Genomic DNA, 14085 nt, shown 5'->3' on the forward strand with positions numbered 1-14085 from the left:
AAGTAATATATTTGAATGATTTCAAATCAATCAATAATAACAAGCTTCTGAATGCATTCCTTAAAATTCAATGTATGTCATTGTCACACATTGGCGTAGCTTCTGTACATAACAAGCATGGAAAAAATGAGTTATGTTAACTGTAAAGGCAATATTTCTAACACTTTGGGATTGAAAGAAAACGAGACAAAAAAAAAAAATAAAAAAATTCAAAGGTAAACTCGGACGAGTTTACTCTGAGTTTAACACGTGTTAACTCGGTCGAACTCGTCAAACTTTCCGATTTCACCAAAAACCGAGTTTACCTCCGAGTTTACACTCCATTTGTGGAACAGTGCATATAATTACACGCGTGTCCAAATGAAAAAAATGGAAAATTAAAATAAATATCCACATCAACGCCACGTCAGTGCCACATAAGAGATTCTGCTGAGTCATATGGCTTTTCTGGAGAATCTATATTTTACAAGGACGGAATCCAAAACTTTTTTTTTTACAGGAGGCAAAACCAAAAGTGCCCTATATTACAGGGGTAAAACACTATTAACCCTTTATTTTTTATATTTTTATCTCCTTTTTTTTTTTTGAGAGAAGATAAAATATTTTTATCTTCTTTTGATTTTGTGGAGTACTGTATGTGTATAACAAATTCACGTGACATATGTGATTTTTGTCACGCGTTCCGTAAAGTTTATCCAACTTTTTTTTTTTTTTTTTTTTGAGTAAAATCATACAATATGCATTGCATGACTATAGTTATGAGCCACTTTCTACTAGTTCTATTTTATTTCCCTTCGTTTCTTCATCTGTACCTTGAGTTGGATTGTTTAGTGGAAATTGCATGTGAAATTGCGACAATCTAATTAATGTAAACAAATGATGTATGATCACCCAGTCCAAGATGGACTCCATGCCAACCTCTTTGATAATGTTATTTAAATCATCAAATGGCCATAATTTGAACAATTATTTTCTTAGCATGGTTTCGATTTTCATATTTGTTTTAAGTCATAATAATAAGTCACTAGGTTCAAATCTTAGTATATTTGTTGTACTCCATCGAAAAAAATTAAGTACAAATAGTGGTTGGGAAGGAATACTAGCTAGAAGTTCCACTCTTTCTTTAAAATTAAATTTGAGCAATCCATATCTTTACTTAGCATAGACAAATAAAACTAAAAGTATTTGAACCATTCATATCCTAATCGGTTCATCTCTCAGTTGTGCAGGGTTTCACTTGAGGAGGAACCGTTGAGTCATGATCGGAGTTCAAAAAATTATCCACATTAGATCAAGAACAAATATATAAAGAGAATTTGGCATTACATCTCTACCTAAAATTGTAAGACATTGAATTTATCGTCCCTTCCACTTATATATTGTTCAACACCCATCTTTTCATCAAATATAAAATTTCTAACTCGCAATTGCCACAACACTTTCCAAACTCGAATAATTCTATTTGGTATTTGACCACGCCCAAGGATGCATGACTCGAACATGACCCTAGTGCGATATTAGGTTTAGAAGGGGTGGAGCCTAACCTAACTAGATGACCTTAATGATGTGCGAGATCTATGATGGTAAAGGTCACTAAAGTTCTACCCCAGAACAATATGTATTGAGAATTTAATAAAACCCAAAAAGTGAAGGTATCAAATGTCAAATGGCAAAGTCTAAAAGGTATGATTTATCAACTACCAATTTGACAAGCAAGGGGACCGTGAATGAGTGAGATTGATAAGTCTCTATTGTCTATTTGAAAAAGAAGAGGAGGTAAAGATCCAAAGGCCTCTTACTCAATATTTCATTTTCAATAGAGTTGGAAAAAGAAAAGGGCAAAGCACATTAAAGTTGTTGGTGTAGTATGAATGATTCTGACCCACATCAACATGGTTTGCATTGCATTGCAATCAGGTCCCTCACAAAACCCTTTCCTCTCAATAACTTTTGAAACTCTCCTTCACCTTTAAATAACTGCCACGTGTCATTATGTTCCATGTTGCGCCTTTATTTCTCTCTCTCTCTCTCTCTCTCTCTCTCTCTCTCTCTCTCTCTCTCTCTCTCTCTCTCTCTCTCTCTCTCTCTCTCTCTCTCTCTCTCTCTCTCTCTCTCTCTCTCTCTCTCTCTTATTAATGAGTGAACCAACTTAGTATATCATATTTCATTCATTCATGAAATAAAAAAAAAAGGATTATTATTAAAAAAAAAAAAGTGCTTTATCGGTTTCTATGAAAGAAAGGCTTTGTCCATTTGTGCAAAGAGAATCATGATGATTCAAAAATTGAAATAACAACAGAAAAGAAGGTTCTGTACACAACAAGTTATTCCAACAAAATGAATCTTCTTCTTCTTCTCATTTTTATTTCCTCAACAATTCTTCATGCAAATGCTCAAGCTCAATCTCCAGGTAACTTATTCTAAATTTTTATTTTTATTTCTTTATAGGCAAGGAGGAATGTGGTAACCCGGGTTTGAGCCCGAGATTCCAAATAAAATATTTTTTATGGTCGAACTACTAGGTTGTAACAACGGGGACAAATTTATTTATTCGTACTTCATATAATACTAAAATGCTAATAAGTTCTGAACTTGAAAGTTGAAACCCTGAACTAGAAAAAAAAAAAAAAAAAATCAGTTTTTTACTATATTTTTTTTTGTTACGATGATATGATCAATTTTCCTTCATTGTGGTGGATGTGACAATTTTTTTGTTGACATGTACAACTCACAAGTTTGTTTTCTGAAAAATGTATTCTTTCTTGCAATTGAAGGATGTTAAATTGTACAATTTTGGTTGAGTCTATGGAAAATCATAAGTAGTCTTACTTTCATATCAAACAAGCTTGTTTTTTACTTTCAAGATCTCCCAACTTATGTATTCTTATGTGCAATTTGAATAAACCGTCAATTTCATGGCTTGTAAAACCCATCATCATTTTAGGCCCGTTTCGATTGACTTACTTTTGAGCATATGAAAAATAGCTTATGCAGATAAATAAGCTTTCATGTCAATTCATAAGTTCCCACAAATAAATATTGTATCTTCCTAAGTTGTTTTTTTATAAATTACATTCACAAGCTTATGAATAGTTTAATAAAAGCTTATTTGTTTGCATAAGCTAAAAAATAACTCAATCCAAACGGGCTCTTATTTTATGTGAATTTATCTATACATTGATTTAGAATATGGTGCTTAATGATCTGTTGAATTGTCTTATAATTAATGATACAGGAAATCAGGATGTTAGAATAGTGCACCACCGGAATTTGAATAAGAGAATTCTAGTAGGACTAATTGCTTGTTCTGCTCTTCTTGCTGGAATCTTCGTGTTCGTATTGTATATCTTCTTTCGTCGGCATAAAAACTTAACAAGCTCCACTGGTAAAAGTAATGGAATAATAGGTATGATGTCTGTTTTCACTTGTGAAATTTTATTTCTGTCTTATTTTTTTGGTGAATCACTTATCAGGGTGTAGTCAATTTAGTCCCTAAAAATTAACGAAATTTTAAAATGATTCCTGAAATAAAAAATCGTTGATTACATTGGTCTTTTTCTGTCGGCCAATTTAGTCCGTAAAAGTTTATTGTAATAGAAGAATTTGAATTTCTGCGATTATTTTGAATTTTAGTTGAGTGCCTTACACCTATAATTTAAAGACTAAATGTATGATTCACTTTGTTTTTTTCACCGAGCTGAGGTGATGCAGGCACAGAAAATTCCTGTTATGTCATTCATTCATATATTTTTTGAACTTGTAGAGGCTGCAAAAGGGGAAAAGGAAACCTTAAGCGCTGTTAGTGCTAAACTTAACTACTCAAGAATGGCTGATAAGAAGAGTTCAATTGCTATTTTCGACTTTCAGTTGTTAGAGTCTGCAACAAACAGCTTTTCCCAAGATAATATCATGGGAGAGACTGGTTCTATAATTGTTTACAGAGCTCGTTTCGATGAACATTTCCAGGCTGCTGTCAAGAAAGCAGACAGTAATGCTGATAGAGAATTTGAGGTGATGATCCTTTACAATAAGATTTCAATGTGTACTATTTCCTTGCATACTGAATTTGCCTTTAGTTATTACACTGAATTTGCAGAATGAAGTGAGTTTGTTGAGCAAGATTCGGCATCAGAATATCATAAAAATCCTAGGCTACTGTATTCAAGGTGAATCGAGGTTTCTTGTTTATGAGTACATGGAGAGTGGTTCTCTGGAATCTCAATTGCACGGTAGATTTTTACTAATGTTGATTTAGAAAAGAGGAAAATATATCCCATTTTGGGGGAATTTAACCACTATATAATTTTTTCATTGGTATTAACAATTGTAGGGCCTACTCGTGGATCGTCTTTAACTTGGTATATCCGGTTAAGAATTGCGATTGATGTTGCTAGGTGAGTCTGTGAATCGTATAGTGCTAAAGTAAAAACTAGTTAATAGTAGAATACCATTTGTTTTATCTATGATGACTGATACATATTTCTTCTGCTAGAGCATTAGAATATCTCCACGAGCATTCCAATCCTCCTGTGGTTCATAGAGACTTGAAATCTTCCAATGTTCTTCTGGATTCTGATTTTAATGCCAAGGTTAGATTATACTTTGACATATTATGCTTACATGTTGTCAACTAATAGTAAAACCTATATTTACATTTATACTGAATTTTGTGATTCAGCTATCAGATTTTGGACTTGCTGTAGCATCTGGCGTGCAACACAAGAACATGAAGATGTCGGGAACTTTAGGATATGTGGCACCCGAGTACATATCACATGGTATATATTATTAGTTTTTCAATTATGATTATGCTAAATAAATACTGATTAGGTGCATGAGATTATAATTAAGCTTTGACTCGGACTATGGAACTTGATGTTTTGTTCTTTTTACTCAACAAAATTTAACAATGGTAACTTTTTTCAGGTAAACTAACTGATAAGAGCGATGTCTATGCTTTCGGAGTTGTCCTTCTAGAATTACTTACTGGAAGAAAACCAATGCATAATATGTCCTCAGATCAATATCAATCTCTGGTTACATGGGTATGTATTATTATTACATAATGGAGAATATGGATGAAAATTTAAGTTTTGCTGTACTTTATGGTTTAAGACTTTCAAATTCAATATGTAGGCCATGCCTCAGCTAACCGACAGATCAAAGCTTCCAAGTATTCTAGATCCTGTTATCCAAAATACAATGGATTTGAAGCATTTATATCAGGTTCATTGAATAGAAGTACTGTAATCACATGTTTTAATGCTGAGTGTTAAATGCTAGTACTTCTTAATTCATCTCAACATTCTACTCTACAGGTAGCTGCAGTGGCTGTGCTATGTGTGCAAGCTGAACCAAGTTATAGGCCACTTATAACAGATGTTCTACACTCTCTCATCCCTTTGGTACCCTTAGAGCTTGGAGGGTCACTCAGAGTTACAGAACCAATCGGCTCAGAAAATCTTCAATGATTTAAAAAAAAAAGTGTTTTATATGGTAGTATTTGAGCCAATGAAGCACAGACACTCCTTGGATTAGGCGTTGTCCCAGCATCGGACACATATCGATGCCCAACACCGACACATATGGTTACATTGAACTATGTCATTTGCTAAAATTATTATTATCGGTGTCGCGCATAGTATCTGTGTCCGTGCTTCATGGATTTGGGAACTTTTTTAAATCATTTTTTTATTTATTCAAAGAGGAATATCTAATAGTAGCCATCTTGTTCCTTTTATGTAATGTAACAAAGCATGTATTTATTCCATTTCGTTTTGGACAGGTCATGTAAATTTAAAATTTGTTTTGAAGTTAAACTATGGGGAAACAACAAGAACGGGTTAGAAAACAAAGGAATATTATCCACACTTTGCTTTTTCAAGTATCGGCAGAATTTCTTGAGGTTCACGATTTGGAATGTTTGACTTACTGTAGTTTAGTTTCCATGGATGCAAACAAACATAGGATGGGAAATTCCTCCGAAAACCTTGTCAAGTGTCTCATGTTTTATATGGTCATTAACTTCAAGGAAATTTAGTCACCTCCCAAAGTATAATTTATTACTTAAGTTAAGCATATTCTCTAAAGCTTTGTTTGCGAGTTGGGTTTTGGAGGGGAGAGGAAGGGAATGAAAGGCTTATGGAGTGGTAAACCCTTATTTGCGAGTTTTAAAAAAACAAAGGAAAGGTTTTGGGGGTTTTGAAGGGTTTCATTTGTCCAATTTTAAAGTTCCCCAAATTGGGGGTTTTGGGAGGATAAACATACAAATTGACAATTTTGCCCTCTTAATAATTCAAAATTCCAATTTTAGACATTACTAAAATTATTACAATCTTTTTTAAAAACAACTTATTCAAAACAACTTATTTATACAAAACAGCTTATTACAACCTCATTTTCAAAAACCGCTTATTCAAAACAACTTATTTTTACAAAACAACTTATTACGACCTCATAATAATTTGTTTTTCATAAGATAAGCTGTTTTTGAAAAATAGATCGTATTACGATCTCTTTTTAAAAAACAACTTATTCAAAACAACTTATGTATACAAAATAGCTTATTACGACTTCTTTTCAAAAAACAGCTTATTCAAAACAGCTTATTTATACAAAACAACTTATTACGATTTCTTTTTCAAAAACAGCTTATTCAAAACAACTTATTTATGCAAAACAGCTTAATACGACCTCTTTTCAAAAACCAGCTTATTCAAAACAACTCATTTATGCAAAACAGCTTATTACGACCATTTTTCAAAAAACTTATTCAAAACAACATATTTATGTAAAACAACTTAATACGATCTCCTTTTCAAAAACAACTTATTCATAAGAACTTATGTATGCAAAAAAGCTTATTACGACCTCTTTTGAAAAAATAGCTTATTGAAAACAGCTTATTTATACAAAACAACTTATTATAATCTCTTTCTCAAAAACAACTTATTCAAAACAATTTATCTATGCAAAACAGCTTAATTCGACATCTTTTTCAAAAACAACTTATTCAAAAAAACTTATTTCTGCAAAACAACTTAATACGATATTTTTTTCAAAAACAACTTATTTCTCCAAAACAACTTACTACGATCTCTTTTACAAAAACAGCTTATTCAAAACAACTTATTTATGAAAAAACGGTTTTTGAAAATGAGATCATAAATTGCTGTTTGTATAAGCGGTTTTTGAAAAAGAGATCATAATAAGCTGTTTTGCATAAATAAGTTGTTTTGCATAAGCGGTTTTTGAAAAAGAGATCCTAATAAGTTGTTTTGAATAAGCTGTTTTTTGAAAAGAGGTCGTAATAAGTTGTTTTGCATACATAAGCTATTTTGAATAAGCTATTTTTGAAAAGAGGTTGTAATAAGCTGTTTTGCATAAATAAGCTGTTTTGAATAAGTTATTTTTGAAAACGAGATCCTAATAAGTTGTTTTGCATAAATAAGTTGTTTTGTGAAAAGAGGTCGTAATAAGCTGTTTTGCATACATAAGCTGTTTTGAATAAGCTGTTTTTTTTTTTTTGAAAAGAGGTCGTATTAAGCTGATTTTCATAAATAAGTTGTTTTGAATAAGTTGTTTTTGAAAAAGAGATCGTATTAAGCTGTTTTGCATAAATAAGCTATTTTGAATAAACTCTTCTTTGAAAAGAGGCCGTAACAATCAGTTTTGGATAAATAAGTTGTTATTGAAAAAGAGATCGTATTAAGCTATTTTGCATAAATAAGCTGTTTTTGAAAATGAGGTCGTAATAAGCTGTTTTGTATAAATAAGTTGTTTTGAATGAGTTGTTTTTGAAAAAGATTGTAATAATTCAGTAATGTCTAAAATTGGAATTTTGAATTATTATAAGGGCAAAATTGTCAATTTGTAGGTTTAACTCTCCAAACCCCCCTAATTTGGGGGAACTTTAAAATTGAACAAATGAAGCCATTCAAAACTCGCAAACAAGGTTTACCACTCCATAAGCCTTCCCTTCCCTTCCCTTCCCCTCCCCTCCCCTCCAAAACCCAACTCGCAAACAAAGCCAAAAACCTCTATCTGTCTTATTATAAGTGTTTCTTTGGCAATATTTCTATGTGTCAAGTTATTTGTCATTTAATATCAACGTAACATTTCTTAATTTTTTGACTAATATACCCTTATTTAAGGAAAGGATTCCCTCCCGTGAACTTTTCATTGGACACCCTCCAATTTTAATTTTAATCAGGACGAAATCCCATCTCTCTCTTTTTTCATCCTCTAACTAATTTTTTTGATTGTCTGGGATTCCACTGTAGGGTAATGTCACTGCATGAAATTCATTCCCACTTATTTATTGTATTTCAATTGACCTAGTAATTGCTCCATTAACTACTATAACTAAGGGGTGTTTTAGTCTATGAAAATTTTTTTATGGTTGAAATCAACACAATTAATTATTTTCTTAAAAAGTATGCAAAGCTTAAATGAAACATCTAAAATGAGACGAAGGGAGTAATTAGGATTATCTACATTGGTGATGAAAATCAGATTTGAGTCACCTCTATCATTAAGTGCATCTATGAAATCAATTAGTTTGACAAAATTTGAAATCAATTAATTTGACAAAATAACATGATGCATTGTGACATAATGCCTATTTCACATCTTTCATAATCTCATTATTTATATTTTAAGATAATGCTTATGTTTTGAACAAAGGAGCATCTACTATGAAACTTTTTTAGTTCCACGGTGAAAAAAGAAATGCTTAGTAGGATACAAATGCACTACAGTAAATTTAAACAAGAGAAAAACATACATACAAAATAAATCTACTATGTAAGGATGGTGAAACAAATGTAACGATAGTATCAATGATTGATATCAGTAACAGCCAAAGACCAAGAAGAGTATTTTTTTATGATGACAAGGTAAACCATAAATCTTGTAATTTTGTTTTATTCCGTTGACCTTGATGACCTACTTATACTCTCCAAACCTTCCCAAAAAGGTTACAGAAGCTTTCTCCCACTCTATCCTCTTCCTCCTCCCCAGTGACAGAAACCATGCCATCTTCAAGCTGGATTTGTACTAATAATACAAAGACCATGCTTCTTCGGATTGTCCATCCCGGTGGTCGTGTTGAGGTTCATGACAGACCTGTGACTGCAGCTGAGATTATGTGCCGCAACCCGAGATGCTGTGTTGCACATCCGTTTGTATTTCAGCAACCATGGGCAGTTGTTGAACCAGACACGGTGCTCATGCTTGGACAAAAGTTCTATGTAGTACCAATAAGCACAATACGAAAGCTTCAAGGTCTTTCTCCAAGGAACTCTCCTTCTCCTGCTCGTGAAATGACAATCGGTTCTTTACTCGATGAGACTAGAAACACACAATCCCGCACAGTGAAGGAAGATGATGGTATGATCTCTACTTGCTGTATCTTTAGGAAGAAACATATTGCGAAGAAAGCTAACAACTACAAGCAACGTTCAAAAAACGAGAGCAAGAAATCAGAAACCAGATCGGATGTTAGAAATCAGAGTGTAGATGTAAATGAAACAAATGGCAGTTTATCTTATGATAAAATTTTTGTGCGCCTATTTAACGGAGGTGTGACTAAAGCAAATGTCAGTAATGCAACAAAGGAAACAAGAACATCATCGAGCAGCACTGACCTTCGTGATAGCAATACAGCAAACAGGAAGAGGAAGACAGATTTGGCAGGAAAAAGAAGCTCTCCTAAGAGAGCATGGTCTTCTGATTATTGGCAACCAAGTCTAGATAGCATCACTGAGGAGTGAAATAACTGTGGCAGTAGAGGCCTTGGCTGTTGATGATATACAATAATACAATAATTTGTACTTTATTTATTTGTTCTTCAAAACAAAATCTATATGCTTTAAGTACCACAACGCACCCTCGGCTGCGTTGTCTGCTGCCATTTTCTTTTTTTTATGAGGAGCACCATAAACCTCTACAGTGGTTTTGGTTACTTCACTTGTCTCTATGTTTTTAGATGCTTTACCTGTCTCCATCTCAACAATAACTTTGAATGTGAACCTGTGAAAAACATCAATTGGTGACCGAGAACAACAAGAAAAAAGTTATGACTGTATTTCCTTCTTTTTTTGAAGAGAAATGACTGTATTTCCTTAAGTTTCATCATGAATTGCAAAAAAGGGCAGCGAAGTATAATAGTAATGTCATGCAATAAGACAAATATTGGTCGATATCCGGATAAAAAATTAAACAACTTTCATAGCAATAAATGGTTATATTAAGACTAATATTGCAGCAGATTTAGCTGGATACCAACATGCAACGAAAAAATCTTGTGAACAAGAATTAACAGAAATAAATCTACAAGATGTTAGAGCCTAGTGTTTCGCAGTGAGGACGTTTTATGCGGGTGTCTGGGTTTGATCCTAGGTTTCCACCCTTCCCCCTCTTCGTGTCTGTGTGGGCAATAGGCCACTAATCTATGCCTCTTCTAAGAACTTATGCACCTAAGTTGTAAGATGTTTATATACAAAATCCTGATTTAAAATCTACAGCTGAGAAATTAACATAAAAGCCGGTTTCCCTAGAATCACTTGGTTGAAAATTTGCTCTTCAATCTCGGTGACCTAATTAAGTTCGATACTCTGGCACCCCGAAAAAAATAAATCAAAATAGAAAATGTCACTTATTTGCTATATTGATTCTGATTTATATAAACTTGCAGCTACCAACACAAAAAATATGCCACTTATGGAAAATTTCATTTCAATCATCATAACCATAGTTTTTTTTCCATAAATAAAAGCATTCGTATACAAAAAGACTTACATTATGCAATGACATGGTCCTTCCTCTTTAAAACACTCAAACACAGGAGGCTTCCAATGATTTACAGCACATGTCTCATACAGCTTTGATCTACCACACCCTTTCTTCATACCTAACAAACAATAATACCAAAATACTCATTTTTCTCATTTCTTGAAAAACAAATATTTTTACAAGAAAGATACAAAAAAAAAAAAATGAAATTTTTTGGAAAACATGTAATAATTAATGGTATTTTACCTTCATCTGAAGTTGTTGTCTTCCCTAAAATGACACTCTCTTTGGAAGATTGGATTTTTTCAAGAACATCATCAATGTTTTTCAAGACTGGATTTTGAACAATGCTTTCAACAGTTTCAACCATTTTCATTTGATTATTGATGTTGGGTTTCACCATTTTTGCAGCATAAACTTTTGTTCTTGATTTTTTTGGTTTACTCTGCAAAAGATAAGAATTTCAATTTCAACCAATTTAAAAAAAAAAAAAAAACAATTTTTCATATACCCAATTGTTTATTTTAATTAAAAAAGATGAAGAAAAAAAATTATTACCTTGAAGGTGGAGTGAGAAGAATTATTGCTCTTGTCCATGTTTTGTATTGTGTATGATGTTGTATGTAAACAGACTTCAGCTGTGCAAATAACAGAATGAAATAGTAGTTAGAAATTTCATGCAGTACCTAAATTTACACTATCATTCATTCAAGGGTGTTTTTAGTCTTTTCCTTAATTAAGATATCTCTTGTCTTTTTATTCACATTAGGGAATCTTCTGGTTTGTACACAGTAAAGATAAATTATCTCCATTTTCTTTTTAAAAAGTAATTGAGAAATTACATAAATGGGAGATTACTTGTACCATTTGGTAAGATAGTTTTGGAAATGGGTCATACCAATATTAACTTTATGTACAATCTTTCTCATAAATAGAAATTGCATCTGTATATTAAATGTGAGTTTATTTCCTTCACTTACCATCTGATTTTTGTTTTTTAAATTTGTAGCAAAAAAATGTAAAAATTTATCCTCAAGATGGATAATTAACAAAATTGTTATTGTTAAAATGAACACTATCTTGTATTTCTCTAAATAATAAAAATGTCAAAAGAGTTAATTTTGTCATCTTTTAAGATGTGTTAATATTTGATATTTTCTTGGTAAACTGAAGAATCATCCGCATGCAGTAGAGATTAATCCCCTTAATGTAGTTGAAATCAATTTAAAGAGCTGATCTATCCTAATAAATATTTTGTCATACACACCGGTTAGAGATCGAATTCTAGATTAAATGGTTAAGTAACTCAAAGATCTATTAGAGGATAATTATTTTGTATATCTTATTGTATTTATTATTTAGATAGCAATGTAATCTTAGCCATCATTGCCAACAGTCAACACTACAGAGATCAATTATAATGAGTCATGACCATTATTCCTATTGATAGTCATTAAGGAATTGATCATTCCTTCCTTAAGTATAGGATAGTGTATTGTACATATGTGGTCAACACTTTTTTTTGAACAATATATGTGGTCAACACTTATCAATAATATTCATTCAAACCTGAAATACAATTACTCTTATAGTTACTCTTATATGCTATCAGCTGTTATCATGGTTTTTGGGTGCCAAGCCATTAATTGGACTTGTACCTTTCGACCGTTGATATCCCTCTTTTTTCTTGGGAAGGGTAAAAGGAGAAAAACCCTTGAGTTTCCGAATTCGGGGGTCGTTTTCGCTACGGGAAGGTGTGAGGCACCCGGAGCGATTATGGTATTCCATAAGAACCGCTCTCCTAAGTTTATTTCTACGCTTTATTTTTAGAGACTATTTGTAAAAAATGAAGGTGTGATTCTGTGTTTATGAGTTGGCACTTGATGAATGGAAAACGTGTGAAATTCATTGCCACTGTGTTGCTTTTATAGCTGACAAGTGTGCATCTGAACCAATGAGAACAGGACACCTGGATCTGGAAAAAAAGGCACGGCCTTGCAGTTTTGGACTTTGAGGACCTCCCTGCAATTTTGTAAAATATGGGACTGGACTGCAATTTTTAAAAATAGAACTAAAAAGAACATAAAGATTGGACAGTTTGGACTTAAATGCAATTTTAAAAAGTTGAAGGATTTAAAATGCAAAGTAAAAATAAAAATGAATTAAAATATGTAATTTAACTAAACGTAAAGCGAAACAAAAATAAAACTGACAAAACGGACTAAAACGAACCAATGGCCTAAATGAGGTACTTCAAAGTAACCTCCCTATGTCAAAATTTCGTGTGAAATGACCAAAATGCCCCTAGGGCTAAAAATGACCTAAACAGATTCAAATTGACTCGACACTGACTCAGACGCAAGTTTGAAATGAACTTAACAAGGTTTACTGATGAAATGTAAAAAAAACAATCTGAAAAGACTCAGAGACAGTCACAAGGATGAAAATGGGTCCCACTGCAGGAAATGACCAAAATACCCTTCTGTATGACTTTTTTTGCAAATTTTGAAATAAACTGTAGAAAAAGCAATGTAATGATTCAGAGACACTTTTGAATGACTTACAAGACAAGTAAAGACATTTCGAAAGGTTTTATGCAAGAAAAACATAGGTAAAATTGTGATTGAAAATACTGCGAGGCAGAGACAATTTGAACTGTGCAGTTGAAATTTGATAATTGACAAAGTTTGAAATGAAATTGGGCCCAGTATTTTTAGGTCCAAAAACAGGGTATAACAGCTGCCCCTACTTAAGTTTCTTTGTCTGGAGAGTCAAGAGACGGAGTCTTTGGCTTGACAGGACGAAGATACTTAAATATTAACATTTGCACTGTGTTTGGACGTAAAAATACGCCTACCCATTTTCAAATAATATGCATGCTATGCATCATTTGGATTATAAATGCAAGACCTCATGGAGATTGGAATTAACAAAATATGTCGTATCCATTGCGGGATTGGTAGACATTGACAAAGATAGTGAATAGCAGAGTAACGGGAAACTAGAAACAAGTTGGATAGGTACAAGCTGTTCTTGGATTCGAACTAGCCACTTGACCGGGAATGAAACAAACAGACAACTGCGAGTTGTTCTTATGGATTCGAACTGGTCACTTCACAGGGGATAGAGGTTACTGGACAAACATGAGTTGTTCTTATGGATTCGAACTGGTAACTCACTTGGGGATATTGGAAAGTGCGAGTTGTTCTTATGGATTCGAACTGGTGACCCGACTGGGAAAAAGAGAAAATTGGCAAGTACGAGTTGTTCTTAAGGATTCGAACTGGTTAC

The 14085-nt window shown here is 32.8% G+C and overlaps 2 protein-coding genes across 3 annotated transcripts; one reads left to right on the plus strand and one right to left on the minus strand.

The window, feature by feature from the left end:
* The first annotated feature begins 2137 nt into the window (after positions 1–2137).
* LOC25487963 (probable receptor-like protein kinase At1g80640) lies at positions 2138–5884 on the plus strand. 2 transcript variants are annotated; one of them, XM_013610130.3, is made up of 10 exons: positions 2138–2410; positions 3236–3406; positions 3764–4011; positions 4097–4229; positions 4331–4394; positions 4493–4589; positions 4679–4778; positions 4927–5045; positions 5137–5226; positions 5319–5884. In XM_013610130.3, the coding sequence occupies exons 1-10, from the start codon at positions 2338–2340 to the stop codon at positions 5469–5471; spliced, it is 1248 nt and encodes a 415-aa protein (XP_013465584.1). In that variant the 5' UTR covers positions 2138–2337; the 3' UTR covers positions 5472–5884. The 2 variants fall into 2 exon arrangements, with proteins under 2 accessions (XP_013465584.1, XP_039686864.1); XM_039830930.1 differs by having other exon boundaries at positions 4097–4166.
* Positions 5885–8782: 2898 nt separating this feature from the next.
* On the minus strand, positions 8783–11514 carry LOC25487965 (dicer-like protein 4). The gene is made up of 5 exons (XM_024776113.2): positions 11353–11514; positions 11041–11239; positions 10801–10912; positions 9648–10032; positions 8783–9448 (listed from the first exon to the last, which is right to left on the minus strand). The coding sequence occupies exons 1-4, from the start codon at positions 11389–11391 to the stop codon at positions 9840–9842; spliced, it is 543 nt and encodes a 180-aa protein (XP_024631881.1). The 5' UTR covers positions 11392–11514; the 3' UTR covers positions 8783–9448; positions 9648–9839.
* Positions 11515–14085: the final 2571 nt, after the last annotated feature.

This window comes from Medicago truncatula, chromosome 2, assembly GCF_003473485.1.
Source record: "Medicago truncatula cultivar Jemalong A17 chromosome 2, MtrunA17r5.0-ANR, whole genome shotgun sequence".
Lineage (NCBI taxonomy): Eukaryota > Viridiplantae > Streptophyta > Magnoliopsida > Fabales > Fabaceae > Medicago > Medicago truncatula.